General features: G+C 64.0%; 1 protein-coding gene across 1 annotated transcript in view; it reads left to right on the plus strand.

Annotated features, from left to right (window-relative positions):
- Positions 1-327: 327 nt before the first annotated feature.
- TFDP1 (transcription factor Dp-1) overlaps positions 328-18,023 on the plus strand; it is a 43,231-nt gene continuing 25,535 nt past the window's right edge. The window contains exons 1-2 of the mRNA XM_059378298.1: positions 328-404; positions 17,610-17,676. Coding sequence (XP_059234281.1) covers positions 393-404; positions 17,610-17,676 — 79 coding nt within the window. The 5' untranslated portion in view covers positions 328-392. The remainder of the gene's footprint in view (positions 405-17,609; positions 17,677-18,023) is intronic.

Consider the following 18,023-nt stretch of genomic DNA (forward strand, 5'->3'; position numbering starts at 1 on the left):
CGGGCCGAGCGCCGGGTGCAGGGGCCCCGCGGGCGCGGCGCGGGGTGGGGGCGGCGCTGACCTGACTGCCGGTTCCGGCGCGGGAGGCGCGCGCGGCGTCGGGGTGACAGGCCCGCGGGGCCGGAAGCCCACCTGTCACGGCGGCGGGGGCGGCCGGGGGCGGCGGGGGCGGCCGGCCCTTTGTGTGGGCGGGTGGGCTGTCCCCGCTGGCGGGGCCGGGGGCGCGGGCGGGCGCCGGGGGGGGCGGGGGGGGGGGGGGCCGGGCCTCGGGGCCGCCTGGGCCATCGGGGTTTCACTCCTACTCATTTCTTGTTTCCGTCCTTCTCCCCAGAACAGTCCGTTTCTCCTGCGGAGGGCGAGCCCGGACAGCGTCGACGCCGCGGTCTGGTAACATGGCCAAAGATGTACGTGCGGGGTCCGGCCGGCCGTCGCGGCCCTGCCGGCTGCGCCCGCGTGGACGCCGGGGCCGGGCCGGGGCCGGGGCCGGGCCGGGGCCGGGGGCTCCCCGCGCGGGGTCGCGGTCGGCCGAGCGCGCAGGGACACGCACCTGCTGGCGCGGAGGCGAAGCGGGCGGGTCGGCGCCACGCACTCCTGGGGCCACGCTTTCCTTTTCCGTTTTCTGTCCCGGGCTTGGAGGAACGAAAGCCGGTGACCACTGAAGCCTGCAGAGCCTGCTTCGGCCCTTCCGTGTTGTCAGCTTTAAGTGCGTTCCCAGCAGCGGGCTTCTGGTCCCAGGGCGGTCTGGGGCTGCGCCCCGCGTTCTGGCTGCGCCGCGGGGCCCGCATGTCGCCGCAGGGCGGCTTAGTACGCGTTGCCCGGAGCTGGACGCGCGTCCGCCCGCGCCGCCCTGCCGGACCCGCGCTCTGCAGAAGGCCGCGCTCAGGGCCTCGCCGGGCTCCCGGGCCTGCGGCGGCCCTGCCGGCCCTCGTGGCGGGCGAGAGCACGCGCTGGCACCCCGCTGGCTGGGGCGTGAGTTCAGGTCAGAGTCGGTGTCCCATGGGAGCTGGCGGCGTGAGCGCGGGCTGCATCTGCGGGTGGCCGGCCTCGCCCCGGTGTGTACCCCCGGGGACGCCCGGCACGGGCCGTGTGCTCAGCGAAGGAGGAGTCTGGGTGCGCGCTCGGGGAGCCGCGCTTGCGGACTCGGTTAACTGCGATCGGGAGGCCCTCTTGGAGCCCGGGGGACCTCCGCCGTCTCCTGCAGCCGGCACGTCCACAGGAGCAGCCTCTGCAGCCTGCAGGGCAGCCTTTGGCGGCCCTCTGGCTGGTGTCCCTGGAGCTGATGGGGGGTGACACACTGGAGGGGTCATTGGGTTAGCTGGGGCGGAGAAACAGCGCCCGCAGATAGCAGAGGGGAAGGGCCTCCCGGTGCTGAGAGCTGGCACATGGGGTGTGGCTGGAACCGGGTCTCACCGGGCCTGGTGGTTGGGCTGGACTGGGGGGTGTGGTCCAAGGAAGGGCCATAGGCTTTCTCTCTAGCTGGCTAGTTTTGTCAAGCCACGGGGGTGACGTCTGAATTTGGGCAGGTGACTCTGGCGCCTGCTGTTGGAGGGGAAGAGCCGTAGGCGATTGGGGTGGCGGCGCTCTGGTCTGAGCTAAGTGTAAGAGCAAGCCCGCCAGTCCGGGTGGGAGCCGAGTCTTGGGTTGAAGGGGGTGGACTCGGACCCCAGCTTTACGGAGCTCTGGGGTCTCTGTGGAAGTCTGGAGAGGACGGGAGTTAGGTTCTGGGGCTCACAGAGAAGAAGGACAAGTTTAGGGGACAGGGACAGGTCAGCCAGGCGGACTTGGTGAGGAGAATACGGGGAGATGGCATGGTAGCTCCCGCCCTGCCGCAGACGCTCAGGGACACCAGCGGTTTTTGGGGCGCTGGACGGCTTGAGCCTGTTGGCTGAGGGTGATGGGGTGGTGGGTGTGGGCGGGCTTAAAGGGCAGGTGCCGCCCGTGAGGGAGAGAAGCAGCCCGCTGGAAAGGGCCTGGGGACGGTCAGCAGGCCGGGGGCAGCGATGGCTGTCCTGACCTGAGTGGGGAGCTGTGGGCCATGCTGTGGCCCTGGGTAGGCACCCAGGTGCACAGACCGCTGCTGTAGGCTAACCCCGAGCTGCGTCCCGGTGGAGGGGCCCGGTGTCGTCTGGGAAGGCAGGAAGAGCTGCACTTTTCACTCCTGTTGTGGTGGGTGTCGGTTTAGGATCGACCCAAGTCGGGCCTGCGGCTCCTCTGTGCCTCGTGTGTGCCTCATTTGTCAGCACGCGGGGACGAGGGGGAAAGGCCCGGTCAAGGCCGGCCGGCGCGTTTTGTTCACGCGTCCATCCTGTCCATCCTTTGCAGTTTGACGAGGGCCCGTGCCCGGCGGAGAGAGCGAGCTGTGCCGTTTGGCTGCTCTCATGAAGCTTGCAGGGGCCGGGGGCCCGGAGCAATGTGGGTGGGGGGTGCTGGGGGCACAGAGGAGGCCCCAGGTGGGGGTGTTGGGGCAGGAGGGGAGCCAGGGGCATGAGGGGGCAGGGGTACTGGGGAGGCTGGGGTGTGGAAGGGCTCGGGGTTGGGGTGGGGGGGACTGGGGTTTGCCCCAGGGGCAGGAGGGCAAGGGGGGTATCTGGAGGCATGGGGAGGCGGGGCAGGGGAGGCCGAGGGAGGAGGCGCCCAAGGAAGCTGGGCTCTTTCCCCTGGAACGGGGGGACAGGAGGAGCGCGCACGTGGGCGTGTGGGGCCTGCAGGAGCCGGCCCGGGCCCAGCTGCTCTGACGCGGACCGCACCTTGAGCTTTCTGTTGCTAACGCACAAATAAATATTTCTGTGTGTTTAAAGGGGTATCTAGACAAAACACTGTCTTTCCTTTGCTTAAAAAAAGCCTTGCATTTTCTAGCAACGCGTGAAAACAAGGCTGGTTCCGTGGCGGTTAGTCGTGAGTGTTGCGTCCCGCAAGCGCGTCTCCACCTGGAGGTGTGCGTGACAGGAGTGAGCGGGCTCCCATCGGGGGTCCTGGGGGCAGGACCCCGCCTGCCCCCCCTGCTTCCCTGGCTTGACTCTGGCCTGACCCACAGAGGGCCATGCGGCCTGGGGCAGTCCGTCGGCATGGAGGCCTGCTGCCACCGTCTCCAGGAAGCTGGCCGGGCCCGAGGGCTGAGTGGGCTGTAGGCCTTTGACCTTGGATTGCAGGGATTGTGTTGGTATAAGCGGGCAATGAAAAATGCAGACGGTAAAAATCCAAATTCTGTATTTGTAGCTGCTGTGGGGAGGAGGGAGCGGCACAGAACGGTGCGGGAACGTGAGACCCCAGTGCGGTCACTCCCAGAGGTGGCCGTGAGCAGCGGTTTGGGGCTCACTTCTGGAATGCAACAGGAGAGGGATCCGGGGCCGGAGTGCCTTGGCTGTAGAGATGACCACGCAGGGACGGCGTTCCCTCCTGCGGTCCGTGGAGGCCGACACCTGGGGCTCAGTGCGGCCAGCAGGGCACTGCCTCGGGGCCTCCCACCAGCGCCCACGTGGGAGCCCCTGGCTCAGCCCTCCACGGATGAACGCCGTGGGCCGTGTTTCTGCAGGTCCACGGAGAGAGTCGGCTGTGTGAGGCACACGGCGGCGACGTTTTAGTTGCCACCCTCGGACTGTGTGGGTCTCCGCTCCCACAGCCATGGACCTGTCCCTCCGCCGGGGGGTCTCATCACCCCGAGAGGTGAAAAATGTAGATCATGTAGTGATCGATGAAGCTAGGTATCGGAATTTCGTTTTGTGCCAGCCAAGGCTCTCCTGGACACAGATCACCATTGGGAAGGCTCGCCGGGCTGAGGTGACGGTCACATTTTCAGACTGACAAGGGCTCTAGACGCGAACGTGGCCTTCAGAGAAAATACAGGAATTGCAGGTGCTTAGACATGCTCATGTGTTAGAAGTTGCCCTTGGGAGATGTCGGAAGGGGAAGGCCGCTGACACCGTCGTGTGCCTGGACGCACGCCGTGTGTGTGCCCGTGTGCTGTGTGGGCTGTGCGGCCCCAGAGGGGGCCGCGGATGTTCTCAAGGTCACAGGCAGAGCCCAGACTCCTTGTGAGCCGCTAGAACGTCCGTGTGCTTGTCCTCGTGCAGTGCTGCAAAGATTCGTAAAGAAGAGGGAGGTAGCCGATGTCTGTAAGATTAGGGAGGTGCTGCTGCGGGGGGTGTTGGGCGGTGGCATGGGCGCTTCCTGGGGTCGGCCCTGCCCCTGCAGGCTGCCGGCGTGCGAGCCCGAGGGCCCCCTGCCTGCGGGGAGCCCGGTCGGGCCGAGGGCAGTGCGGTGGCAGCTGCTGGAAGAGGGTGTCTGGGTCCCTCTGCAGATGTGTGGCCTCCGTTTCAAAAGCTGGTCTGTGACTCCACATTGTTTCCTGCGAGTTTACGGAAAATTCTCTGAACGGTGTCGAGAGCTGGAGGCTGAGGAAGAAGGCGTCCGATCTAAGCTTCGGAGAGATGGCGGCACGAGGCCCGCTTTGATACCACGAGGCGACTAATGAGCTTACCTAAAAATACACGTACCGAGAATCATTTTTCAGACCCAGACCTCGAGGCTGAAACGGGCTGAAGCAGTAACCGGCGGTTTCCTTGGGTCTCGGCTGGAGCGAGCTGTGGGATCCGACGCCGACTTGCACAGCCGTGGTGTCACGTTGGACGTGGAGAGGCCGTCCGTGTGCACACGCAGGTTACCAAGTGAGGGGGGCTGTGGTGGCAGGCTCGCTCTTGCCCGGGCTTCTCAGGGTTCAGAATTCGGGGTGCGCTGGGGAAACTCTGGGATGGGGTCCCAGGCAGGAAGCTCAGCTCGACTGAGAGATCAGCGTGGAACATCTCGCCATCGCGCAGTGTTGGACGGATGAGTTCCTGGGTAAAAGGGCTCTCACAGACTCAGCTCTGTGCTCTCGGTGGCCGACAGTTGGGTAATGGGCCCGCAGCGTTTGTGCCCGGCCTGGCTGGTGGTGCGACTTCTGGGGACACCTTCGTCACAGACCACAGAGCCACCTTTCTGAAAAGCTCTTCTCTTTAAGCGTTTAAAACACCCTACCAGTCTTCAGTGGAGCAGTCGGGAAGCTCTCGTTCGGGATCCGGACCTGGCTTCTCCTGCACTCAGCTTCGAGGCGTCTGTGAGGAGAGCCTAGGTGCCCGGGAAGCACGGGCGGGAGAGCAGGTGTTGCTGGGGGCCGGTCGCCTGCGCCGTGGGGTGTTGGCGCTGCTGAGTTAGCGGTGGGACCCCCCAGGCACCTTCTGGCTCAGTGTCGTGTGACATGCCAGGGAGCTGCATGTGCTGCCCGCCCAGACGCCGTGCTGAGGTGCCCGAGGTCCCCCGTTCCTGTGCTTCTGGCCAGCTCTCAACCTTGCACCGACCTGTGATGACATCCGGCACGAAATCCCGGACACATGCACTTGCACGCGACACAGCGGACACGTGTGTGCACACGCCGTCTCTGAGACGCTGTCCGGTGACTTCAGAACGACCGTGTGGGTCGTGCATGCTTTCGACAGGCTGTAGCAGAGAGCGCATCGGCACCCATTTGGGTTGAAATTCAGTTTAAAAGCCCAGGAAACTTGCTCCTTTGGGTAGATAAAATTTTAAATTATTTTGTTTCCGTTTGCATTTCTCGACAGAGAAGTTGCGTATTTTCTCCTGCGCGTCTCTCTGCGTGTTCTATGATCGTTTTCCCAAGTCTGTGTCCTGTCCAGTTGCGTCCCCTCGTTACGAATTGAGGCTGTTAAACCTTTGTTCATCGTTGCACGGTGGAACGTGACCATGAGGTTTGCCTCCGTCATTCTGGCAGGAGTGTGGCTCTACGACCGTTTCGTTGTGGGTCTATGGGAAATGGACCTTGGATTTGTACCCTGAATTTTTAGGGTCAGTACAGGTGGTTCAGGTGGTTTAAACGTCTGTGCTGTTTGGTGGGTTTGTTTATGTAGCTTATCTTCCCTCAGAGCGACGTTTGGGACCCTCTGAGGCCCGCGTGCGGGGCGGCGGCTGGTGTTCCGGTAACTTCTGAGCGTGAGGGTGGCCCGTCGGGCTCGCGCAGCCCTGCGCGGCATCTTCCTGTTCGGAAGGATTCCCGGCGTGGATTCCGCCTCGAACAGGTCTTCCGTTCCTCTTTATTTGCTTTTCCAAAAAATGAGGATTTGAGTGACCATGTCTTATCCCTCCTGTGTCGACAGAACTAAGTCCTAGTCAGAGGCAGGGAGGGTGAGGAGGGGCTGTGTATGTCGGAGTCCAACCTGCCCGTCTGTCCCGGGGCTGAGCGGGGGTCCGGTGTGAAGTCCCGCCTGGCTGCTGTGCCGCGCACCTCACGGTTAGCCCAGGCCGTGCCCGAGGCACTTGTCTGGGGTCGTCAGCGCTCCTGCAGCCTTCTTTCTTCTCTCTCTCTCTCTCTCTTTCTTTCTTTTCAAAGATTTTGTTTATTTATCTGGCAGACAGAGCTCACAAGCAGGCAGAGAGAGGGGGAAGCAGGCTCCCCGCGGAGCAGAGAGCCCGATGCGGGGCTCGATCCCAGGACCCTGGGATCATGACCTGAGCCGAAGGCAGCGGCTCTAACCTGCTGAGCCGCCCAGGTACCCAACCCCTTTCTTTTTGAAAATTGAGTGATGAGATACAACAGAAAAGACGAACGTTTGCCGTAACGCCGCGTGACTAAGGAGGCTCGCCGTCCTGGCTGTGGGTTGCGAGCTGTCCCGTCCTTGTTTTAGGGTGCCCCGATGTGCCCTCCCCCAGCACCAGCACCAGCTGAGGCCGGAGGGAAGTCACAAAATTAAACAATGTCATGGGGTTTTGCAACTGCAGGGAGCTTTGAAACCGGGCTTGTAGACGCAGGTGCTGGAGCGCTTCCCAGCCGGAAGTGGGGGCTCTCGGGGGCACCTTCCTCCCCTGCACGCACCTCTTCCTTCGCTGACAGATGGGACAGTTGCCCCATACGGAGCTGCAGGGCCGCATGTCGCTTTGGGGGCAGGAGGGGTGAGGAGGTGGTTAGGGTGCCGGTCAGTGTGTCTGAGGCCTGAGGCGCTGACCTCGCGCGTCCTGGGTGGTTGCAGCGACGCCGTGGCTAGAAGCTGTGCTCGTGCTGTGCCATGGCGCACCCCTTCCCGTTGGGGGGAAAGGCCCCGCCTGGGCCCGGGAAGCCCCTGGAGGTGGTAAAGGACCGGTCCTAGCTCACACTCCTGGCCTCGAAGACTGGCATTTTGTTGAAAGGGACGTTGGGGGTCTTTCTGACAGGGAGAGGGTGCCCTGCAGTGACTTTCCCAGGAGAGAGGTCAGAGTAGCGCGTTCTTCAGTTTGCTGGTAACGTGCAGAAATGTCTCCTGCCCTGGTCTTACTTCCAGGGAAGCCTGTGGGCCTGGACCCCACTGCCCTGTTCTCGAAGCCACGGGCCATGGGTGTGTCCTGGAAATGAAGTTTGTGTCCGGCCGGAGGCAGGGTTCCGAGTGGACCCTCCCTGCGGCTCAGAGTCCGGCTGTCCCTGTTGCTCAGTCCTCTCTAGGCTTGGTGACTTGTCGGTAGAATGAAGGTGACAAGCGTCCTGTCCCTTCCTCTCGGGGCAGCGAAGGGCAAAGGCCAGGCCCAGCTCGTGTCGCGCCCAGCCTGGTAGCACTCGGATGGGCTCTGAGAGCAAGACCTGTGTGTGGCTTTGAAGGGCTCGGGAGCTCACGCAGGCCCGGGCCTCGTCGACACGCTTCGTGGCTGAGAGCGGTTGGTCTCACCGGAGCTTTGGGGGAGGACCCCAGTCCTAGTGAGCGGCTCGGGCCTTGTTAGGGCTGGAGCTTGGGAACCGGGTTGGGTTGCAGGGGGCGTCAGGCTCTTGGAGAAGGGACGTAGGGGATGCTGCTTTGCTGTCGGGATCCTAGGGTGCCCAGGTGCCCCAGATGCGTCGTAGTCCTGTTCCTTGACAGCTCTCTGCCCTGACTGCAGTTCGGCCACACTGTGTAGGAGGTGAGCAGCGGGAGCCCCTCCTGGGTGGATGGAGCCTCGGACCCCTGGGGCACCCCCTTTAGGGGTTGAGGCTGGGGCACGGCTGTCAGGAGGGTCGCTATGGGGCAGTTGGGGAGCGTGGACTTTGGTTAAGGAGAAAAGCGCTCAGTGTGGCCGTCTGGTGGGTTCAGCCTTTGTTGTTATAAAGAAGGCGGACTCCTGCTCTTCTGGGGAATGACTTGCCGGTCACATCCCAGCTGCTGCTGCGCGGCCCCCTAGGAGTCGCTGTGGTCCCCGGGAGCACTCCCCCTCCCCCTCCCCAGGTGTGCTGCCTCCGAGCTGATCGGCTGTGGAAACACCAGAAAGCCCGGTGGAGGCAAATACTCTCACGTTGTTGTGGACCGTGCTATATTTTCTTCCAGGCAGGTTTGCATTTCTGCGTGCTCTAGAATGAATTGGACATTTTTTTAAAAAAAGATTTTATTTATTTACTTGACAGACAGAGATCACAAGTAGACAGAGACACAGGCAGAGAGAGAGGAGGAAGCAGGCTCCCCGCTGAGCAGAGAGCCCGATGCGGGACTCGATCCCAGGACCCCGAGATCATGACCTGAGCCGAAGGCAGAGGCTTGACCCACGGAGCCCCCCAGGCGCCCCATGAATGGGACATTGTTTTGGCAAAAAAGGCAAAGGGTGAAGTGCAGAGTGCAGTCAGGTGGGGGACAGACGGTGCTGTGGTTCCGGCTGCGTCTGCCTGGGAAGGGCTGTGGCTCTGGGGAGCGAGAGGCGCACCCAAGGAGGCGCACAGACCTCGGGTTCTGGCGGCAGTTGGAGGCCGTGCTGCCTGTGCTTTCCGCGGCGGGCTGGGGGTAGTGGTGTCATGAGTCTGGTGAGGTCGGGCCCGGTTTTGTGAGGAGAGCGGGGCAGAGGTGAGATGGAGACGCTCCCAGGAGCCCCGGGCTGCGGGCGTCTCTGTGTCGGGAGACCCCGCGCGTCGTGGACGGCCGTGAAGCAGGACGCTGGAGCGTGGCCGAGGCTGGGGCTGGTTTTGCTGGCCGGGCGGGTGCAGACGCAGGCGCAGCCGTGCCTTGTTTGTCGGCTGCCGGTGGCGTGGGCCCTGGCGGAGAACCCAGGTCTCACCCGAATTTCAGAAACGCTGGCGGCGGTGCGCGCCCTCACTCTGCGCCATGCCACGCCCGCTGCTCCCCTTACCCCCGACTTGCTGGGGTTTGCGGATTTACTCCTGTTCCCGGGCTGCTCCTTCCGGACGGGCTGGAGACTCTCTCCCGAGGACGCTGGTTTCTCACGGCTGCTCTCTGGAGTGTGCTCTGGGCACAGGCCTGTGTGTCTTCTCCAGACCAGCCCTTCGGCTCTCCAGCCAGCACTGCCCTGCCTGTGGCTCAGGGCCAGCTCTCCGTGACCTTCCGTCTCGCTCTCTCCGGTCTGCAGATGTGGGCCTCTGCTCCGTTGACGCTTGCCGCCATCTTGGTTGCTTTTCCCCGGTCGCCCCTCCAGTCCCGACCCCCGACCCGTGACCTCTAGCCTGCATCCTGACCCGTCCCGCGTCGTCACTATATTTCGTCATCCTTGGGACCCCGTATCCTTTGTCCAGCCTCTGCTTTACCCGGTCACGAAACAGCGTCTCAGGACGAATTCAGAAGAGGTCACAGAGCCGACTGCCGACAGTCAGTCCAGGGTGACTCTCCTGGTGATGTGCGGGACGCGGTCTGGGGCTTAGGCCCCAGTGTGTGTGTTTGAACATGCGCGTCCCCAGCGGCTTTCCGTGAACAGACTCCCACGTTCTGGTTCCCTGCTCTTGCATGCCGCGACTTCTGGGTTCACGGGTGTCTGTGGACGTATATGACTGAAGATCCAGTCCCATGGGACATTTGAGACGTGTGCAGGTGTGGAGAGAACATGGCGGACCCTGCACCCGCCCGCGTCCCAGGTAGCGCTGCTCACAGCGGCTGGTCCGTGCTTCTCCGCCCGCAGGGGATCGTGAAGCCGGTGGCAGACGCCGCGTGCTTCCACGCAGCGTTCTCGTGCATGTCTCCCGGGATGACAGACGACGGTTTGTTAGTATTGTCGGACAGCGGGTGTCCTGTCGGGACGTGTCCTCACGCATTTGGTCCTGCTGATGGGCCTCTGGGCTGCTTGCAGAGCTTCCTTGGGGCTGTGCCTGCCTCCGCGGGCTGGGAGTGGAGGCAGGGGCAGTGGCTCGTGGTGTGTGCTTTGGGCCGGGCTCCATGTGAGCCCACTGCTGGGCACGGCGCTGCCACTCGTCTCCACTGGACGCTTTGTCCGCTCGGGGCCTGTTCTTTATGTCATGGGCCTTCGCTTTCCAGCGACTTTTTTGCATAACGTGCCACGTCTGATTGCTTTGGGAAGTCCCTGCGGTGCCTTCTCTGCTAGGACGGAGCCTGCTCGGGCGGGTAAGGCAGGGAGGCGCTGGTGCGGAGTCGAGGCCGTGGGCCCCGGCGCGTCCGCATGCTCCGCTGTTCTTGGCGCGTCTCGCCCAGCTGCCGGGGTTGTTGTTACTAAGGTGGCGTTACCCCTCGGCCACCCCTGGGCTGGCTCTCCCTCCGGGACCCGGGGTGGCCAGATGGTCCCTGTGGGCAGGACCGTGTCTGAGCTCCCTCACCTGGTCCAGGGCGGGATCCGTTCCCTTCTGGGCTGCTGGTTGGAGACTGCCCTCAGTTCCTGGCTTGTGGGCCCTTTCTGGGGTGGCTGATGTCCCTGGGGGCAGGGAACAGCCGGGAGGGGCGTGGGGAGCTGATGGAGCGAAGTGCACACGCGCACGCACACACACACACACACACACACACACACACACGGGGCGAGAGACTTGCCAGCAGGACCGGCTCCTGCAGCCGAAGCCTTTGCAGGTCTCGTCACCAGGTGTGGCCCCACTCAAGAGGGGGATTGGGCAGGGCCACGCAGCTCGGAGCCCGGAGGCTCCGTCCCACGCTGGATGCAAGAAGGACCCCATGGGTGTCTGCGGGACCCGGCCTGTCCTCGACGCTGGTCGTGCCAGAAGCCCTGGTCCTGTTTGCTCTGCAGCCGAGGGTCGGTCTGTGTGGGACCCTGGGGAGAGTGGGGCGGCCCCGCGGAGGGTCCTTCGCCGTACCTCCGCTCTGCCCCTGCGCACGTCCGTCCTAGGGCTGGTGGTGTTGACGGTCGTCTTGCATTCTGCAGTGTGATTTGTGGTGTGGACGTTTCCGCTCAGTGACGTGCCGTGCACCCCTCGGGGAGGTTGGGCGGCCTCTGCGGGGCGCAGCGTGCTTCTGTCGTGGGATCGCTCCTGGGTGCTCCGTGTCTCTTGCTGTGTGAGAGGCCTCCCTTGCCGTCTCTTACACCAGCTCACTGCTGGTACGAGCAGTGCCGTGGGCACGTTTTCTCGTTCTCCGTCATCCCCTCGGCCACCGGCCACCAGCAGCTCCTGTGCGCTCCCTGCTCCCTTGGGCTGCGCATGGCTCTCACCGAGCACTGCATGTGCTGGTCCAGGGGGGCCTCTGGAAGGAGGAGAGTTGGGCCAGGTCTGCAGAGGAGGGGGGACCCTGTCTCGGCCCTCGTGGGTTCTTACTGGGCGTCTGGACAGCGGCACTTGCCGACGCTCTGTGTTGAGCGTTTGTAAGGAGGAGGCTGTGCACGTTTTTCTCTCTGTGCTTTCCCAGGTCTCCGCGTGCCCGTGACGCCATTGGAGACCTCGACTCTTCGTCCTCGTGTTGGCCCCGTCTCGGTGTTTTTGTGCTTCTGTCTTGGAATTACGTCTGCATTTCAGTTGGCAAACTGCCCGGCCCGCTGCCTCTTCTGGGGAGTAAACTTCTGCCGGAGGAGGCTTGCCATGTGCTCCAGACCTGCTGTGGCTGCCTGGGTGCCGCTCAGTACTCCCCAGCACGCCCCCGCCCCGGCCGGCATCCGCCTCCCAGGGCTTCTGTTCCAGTGGGCACGGGGCAGCAGGAAGTAACCGGTGCGGGAGTCAAAGCACGCAGGGCGGTGGTGGGAAGCGTGGGGCCGTCTCTGCCGAGGGGCCCGCCCTTGATCCCACGGGCGCCTGAGGAAGTCTGTGTCGGCGAGGTTGTTCCAGAGAGAGGGCGGAGAGGAGCAGGGATCCAGGGCGGGCGGCCTGTGGATGAGGCTGGAGCTCGGTTCTGCTGAGCCAGCTAAAGCTCTCCAGCGCCGTTTCCCCGTGCAGCCTGGTGCTTTGGTGCCGTGAGCGGGGTCCTCGGGCCACTGCGAGAGCAGAGCGGCCTGTCGTGTCCCCATGTGGTCCAGACACGACAGGACAGACCATGTCTGTGGGGTTGCTGAGGCGCGCTGAGCCCAACGAGTGCTTCTGTCTCTGGTTTACGTGTGAAACCAGAGTTAGTGTTTCAGTGTTTTGTTACTGGAGGGTAAGAAAAGTTTGCACCTCAAGTTAAAGCTCTTGAGGAAAAATATGGCCCGTGTGCTTATCTTAAAATTGGCCGCAATTTCAGGAATAGCTTTTAAAAAACAGAACACGTCCTGCATTTCTGTGTTTGTCCGGTGCGTTCAGGTCTTGCCTCTGGGCAGAGGATGGGAGGCCAGTGGGCGGTGTGGCCGGGCCAGTGGGCGGTGTGGCCGGGCCCCTTCCCGGGCCCTCGTCCATGGCTGTGTAACTGAGGCTCCGCCGTATTGGCTGACTAACCCCGTGACAACGGGTTCGTGTTGGAGCATCACGGAGGTCCTGGTTGGCCGAGGGCGAGGCAGGGGCTCGGGGCTCTGGTGGGGGGAGCTGCACACCTGGGCGTGGCACATCTGGGCCCCCTCTGGCTGGGTCCTGCGGGTCCTGGGGGTCCTGCGGCAGGAAGGCGGCGTGTTCCTCCTCCCACAGAGACAGGAGGCAGGCCTGAGACCCCAGAGTGGTGAAGAGGGAACTCCGTGCGCGGCACCTTTTCCACGCCCCACTGCACACTCCGCACAGACGGCAGGTTCCTGACTTTGTCAGGTGTGATTGGCGCCCCCAGTCCACGCGTCCTCGGGAAGGGAGTTCCGCCACGTGCACCCCTCGTGGTCCCGGTCGTCGCTGGTGGGCCGCTCTTCAGGCTGCTCTGACGACCCCTCACAGGGACCACCTTGCGCTGGCCTTCCGTGTGGAGCCCCGGTGGCCCTGTGCCGTGATGAGGGAGGTGGGCTTGCACTGCTCTCATCCTGCACATGGGGACTAGCCCGGGTCCGCCCCCCACCCCCGCAGGAGAGCCTGGGGTGGGCGTCTGGGGAGGGAGCCGAGTGCGGCACGAGGCAGCCGGCTGCCCCACGGGGGACAGCTGTGGGGGGTCAGCACCTGAGCAGGGGGTCTCATAGCTCAGGCACAGACAGATCCACAGCGGGGAGCTCTTCCCGGGAAAGGCAATAGTGATTTCCTGCTGTCCTCGGTCGGGTCTTGCCACCCCTTACCACGGTGAGCCCCCTGAGGTCTCTCCGATGTTCAGTGTCCTGTGAAGGGGGTGGTGTTTTAGAAAAGCACCGTCAGGGGAGAACTGAGCCCGGGACTGGGGGGGAGAGTGGGGGTTCTGGGTGATGCCGGCTGAGTCAGTCTGTGTGGTTCAGACAGACCCGCTTCTCTCCGGGACTTCACGCTGGCTACACGCTGCTGCCGAGCGATGCCCCCTGCCCCCATGTCCATGGTGTTGGCTGCCACCCGGGAGGGACTGGCCCTGGGGGGCCGTGCACCTGCGGACTGGGTGGACACACAGCTTGCAGCAGGCAGGTGTGTCCCCGAGTTGCTCGTCAAGCCCAGGTGTGATTTCCGTCCTCTTCAGGAGCCCGGTGGGGCCCGGTCGCTGGCTTGTGCTGTGAGTGTGTCGGCATTCGGGCGGGGTGAACCGGTGCCGGCCCCTGTTCAGGCCACCCGTACGTGGAGGCTGGTGGACCTCCAGAGGCTGTCCGGCTCTGGCGTCACTGGCTGCCAGGCCATTGCTGGCTGGGCCGTCGGTGCGATCCAGCTCTGCCAGGCGCCATGGGGCCTACTCGCTCCTCCTGGACGGTCTTTGTCTGAGGTCGGGAGGCCTGGAGGTGTCGTTTCGGTCATGACGGTTCATCTCTGGTAATTGGCAGTTAGTCACGTGTCACTAGGACACGTGGGTCAAATCTGCGTTTGCTTCAAAAGTGCGTGCAGTGACTTCCCAGTTGGTGAAAAGTAGTACTTTCTCTTATGATCTAGAGAAAAATCATTGACCACTGTGCTCTGTTGTCGTGAAACAGAGGCCTCAGAGCTCAGGTTAAAATCACAGCATTTCTTCTCCCGCACGGTGTCTGTGGCCCGGTTGGGGTGGCCGGGTCACAGGGAGACGCCGCCCAGATCGACGGCAGCCAGAAGGCATGTGCCCGGATCGCTGGTCTCCCCAGTGGCCCCCCCCCCCCCCCCCCCCCCCCCGCCCCGCGCCTCGCCACCTCTGCTCACCTCCCCACCAGCCTCCCTCTCTGCTCCCACTCCAGCCCCCCGGGGAGGAAAGGGCTGCTGGGTGCCACGGAACCCTCCGGGTCCTAGAGCCCGGCCTCCCGCCCCAGCTGGAGCACCTGGGGCCCGGGGGCTCCTGCGTCTGTGACAAGGTGGCCGTCCTGCCGGCGGCCTTGTAGGCTTTCTGCACTGTGTTCTCCGTCTCCCCCTGAGCAAGAGCATTGGCAGTCGTCTCTCTGTTTCCCGAGTTCGCCAGCGAGAAGCAGTCTTGTACCTCCTGTGATTCTGACGTGTCGTGACACGAGCGTTTCTGTGCCTGGGAGACTTGCTGTCGGGTCAACTGGCCACTGTCCCAAGTGTGGGCAGTGCAGGCGTCCGCAGGAACCAGTGGCCAGCCCGTGGTCTTCTTCCTGGGTCTTCTTGACTGTGCTGTCGGTCTTGGCTTGGGCACAAGGCAGGTGCATGTTGACTGAACCAGCAGCTCTCTGGGAAGTGGATCCCATGGAGGCGGCATAGTTCTGGAAACGGCCCTGGGTCCCTGGGTCCGTAGCGCTCAGGCTGGGTCGCAGTTGGCAGCTGCCAGTGTCTGGCCCACGGGCTGCTGGCCTGGCAGGGAACGGCAGCCCCGCCAGTCAGGGCCTGCCCGGCCCTGTGTCTGGATGCACTGTGGCGGGATGCACTCTGGGCAGGGCCACCGTGCATCCCGGGGCTCTCGCTGGGCCCTGTGTGCTGCATGCGTGGTGGGGGGCTCTGCGAATGTGGCTCCCTCTTGCAGGAGTGCTGGCGGGTGCAGGAGACAGAATGGGTCTTACTGGGCACGAGGGAGCCGCGTTCACACTGGGCTTTTTCTGGCGTCGGCGAGCAGACTCGATGCTCGCGGGTTGGACCTGTCTCTCGTCCAGGGCTTGGGGGGCTCCCTTCATCCTGCTGGCTCTGCCAGCGTCTTCCTGTCTGTCCTGGTCCCTGTGTTCTCCAGTGACTCCTCAGCTCTGTCACTGAGACCGGCAGGAGGGACTGGCCTCTTCACCCGTTCCCAGACTTCGCCAGAAAGGGCCGTGCCGGTCTGTTCCTGGCCCGGGCTGCCCATTGGATGCCTTCTGTAGGCAGTCCCCCTCCAGGGAGGACGGGCTGCGTTGACGGATAGTGTGAGTGGACTGGGTGTCCCCTGGGGGAGCTGGGGCTCCCCAAATTGGTTCCTGATTTGGGTTGTGAGGCGTAGGTTGCCAGGGTGGTGCCACTGCTGTGCCAACCGTGATCGCCATCTCTGGGGAGGGGGATGGCCGCGCGCTTGGCCTTCCTATGAGCGGCCAGGGCTGCCGTGCTCATGACTGCCGCACCGAAGCAGGACGTCTGGTGGCAGCAGGTCGGGGCACACGCCGGGTCCTGCCGGTCCCACTGAGGCAGAGCCACGTGGGCAGTGATGGGCCCTGTTCTCCTCGGGCCTTTGTGGTTCTTGTCTCCGTTTGCTCTGGTGTGGACAAGGAGGTCAGGGCCACTGTCTGTGGGATGGAGCGCCCTTGGGGCCGTGGGCAGAAGGAGCTGGCAGCGCCAGGGATCTGCAAGGAGCCTGGGGCCGTCTGACGGGCGCTGCTGTCAGCGTGGGGGGCTGAGGCCCTCCCCTGCCTCGGCTAGCTCCTTGCTCTGTGGCCTTTGGTGTCCTGTGGCTCTGGGGTCCTTGGAGCCTGTTTCCTGGGACCAGCCTGGTGCTGCTCCCCCAGCAAGAAGAAAGGTCCTCTTCACCTGCCTCCCGGTCGGTGACCACCCCGTCCAGCCGGGCCTCGGAGTGGGTCCTCCTCGCGGGCCTGCACTGGGCTCCCTCCGTTTCTGTTGGAAGCTGGGGTTCGGGAGAGTCCGGGAAACGTGGCCTGTGTGATGTTGCCAGGTTCTGAGACCGTGCAGTGGGCCTCTCCCTGTGCGGGCCCGACTTCTGTCTCCGGTGAATTCAGCGGGTAGGACGTGTGCTCTGGTTTTTGGTGTCGATTGTGCATTTTGGGTGCGTTTGGTTTGTTCACTGTGCGCCCAGTGGAGATGGTCAGCCTGTGCCTGGGCTGCCGCAGGCCCAAGGTGGGTGGTCTCCTGTGCCAGGCCCCGGCGAGCTTGTCGCTGCCGCAGGTGCACTTGGGAGTTGGCCCTCTGGAGGGCCTGGCCTGGGTTGTCCCCCTGGGGACTGCGTTTGCTCAGGGTGGGGGGCCGTGGGGCTTCCTGGACAAGCAGGATGGTGCTGGGAGCTGTCACATCCCCCCGCAGGCTGGCCTGTGCCCGCACAGACACGTGATATGCTCTGGGTGTGTTTGAGGTGACGGTGGACTCAGGCCCCGGACATCTGGGCGTTCTTGGGGGGTTCTCCTGCCGGACCAGGAGCGGTTAGAGGCCTGGGCAGGAGGGAGCTTGTCTGCCAGGCTTGGCTGACCTTTGTTGTGGTTCGTGTGTGTGTGTTTATGCACACGCGTGTGCACATGTGGGTGTCGTACCTGCGTCTGTGTGGACGTGTGTGTGCATGTGGGTACGGGGCATGAATGAGAGGTGGCTGCAGGAGGCTTGGTTTTCTAGGACCCCCCCAGGCCCTGTGCCGGCTCAGGGTGGCGTGCAGATGCCCTTGGCTGGTGCCTGGTGAAGGGGGCGAGCTCGGGACCTGGGCCACCTACAGGGGAGCGTGCCCACGACTGCCTCCTTCCATGGGGAGCCGAGGTGAACGAAAGCAGGAGGCAAGGCAGCAGTCGTTCCTCGACTGGACACGACCTCTGGTAGCGTCCTGAGGGCCCTGCAGGCCTTTTCTGTGCCTTTGCGCACTGTGCGCTGTGACATTCCTCCCGGTGCCCCAGTGCCTCGTGCTATGCGGATGTCCTGCTTACGAGGTGGGGGCCCCGCATGACAGGCATGTCCCACGGTGCCGCCGTGCCCACGCTCCTGCCGCGCCCGGGGCGCCGGGGGACCCTCTTCCCAGGTCCCGTTACTAGGCTGCTCTCAGGGTGGGCAGATGAATTTCCACGTCCACCGCGCTGTGCGCTCGCCGGGCTCAGGCGGGCCATGGAACGCGCACGCGGACTTCCTCTGCGGAAGCTGTTTCCGTCACGCGTGCCGGCCGAGCTGTGGAGGCGGATGTCGCCGAACGCCTTTTCTCCGCTGAGGGTCCGGCCGGAGAGCTCGGCGGCGGGAGGCCCTGTGCTCCCTGCATGGTGTCCTGTCCTTGTTTGCGTAAGGGTGACCGTTGTGTCTTTACTCTGTGACTTGCAGCCCCTCCGGCGGGCGGCTTGTCACTCTCTCGGACGCGCATTGACTGTCCCTGTTGCTTTCACAGGCCGCTCTAATTGAAGCCAACGGGGAACTCAAGGTCTTCATAGACCAGAACCTTAGTCCTGGAAAAGGTAAGGCGTCTCTTTCTGAATACCCTTCTGTTGATAGAGTGTTCCGTTTGCTGGATCTGCGGGTTTCTCTGGTGTGAGAGGCCCGGTCAGCGGTGGGGGCCCTGCTGCAGGCGGGCTCGGCCCGGGGCCCCGGCAGAAGGGGCGGCGCGCTGTTTGGAGCTCAGCCGGACGCGCCACCTGCGGGCCCGCGGCGGCGGTGGAGCTCGTCTTGGTCTGTAAGTCACGTGCGGTGTGTGGACATGCGAGAATGTGCCCAGGGCATGTGCTCCCTCCACCTCGGGGCCGCCGTGAGCCCTCCAGGTGTCTGCTCTGCGCACGGCGCCGGCCAGGACAGCCTCGAATCCAGG

This window comes from Mustela nigripes, chromosome 15 (assembly GCF_022355385.1).
Source record: "Mustela nigripes isolate SB6536 chromosome 15, MUSNIG.SB6536, whole genome shotgun sequence".
In the NCBI taxonomy this organism is placed as follows: domain Eukaryota; kingdom Metazoa; phylum Chordata; class Mammalia; order Carnivora; family Mustelidae; genus Mustela; species Mustela nigripes.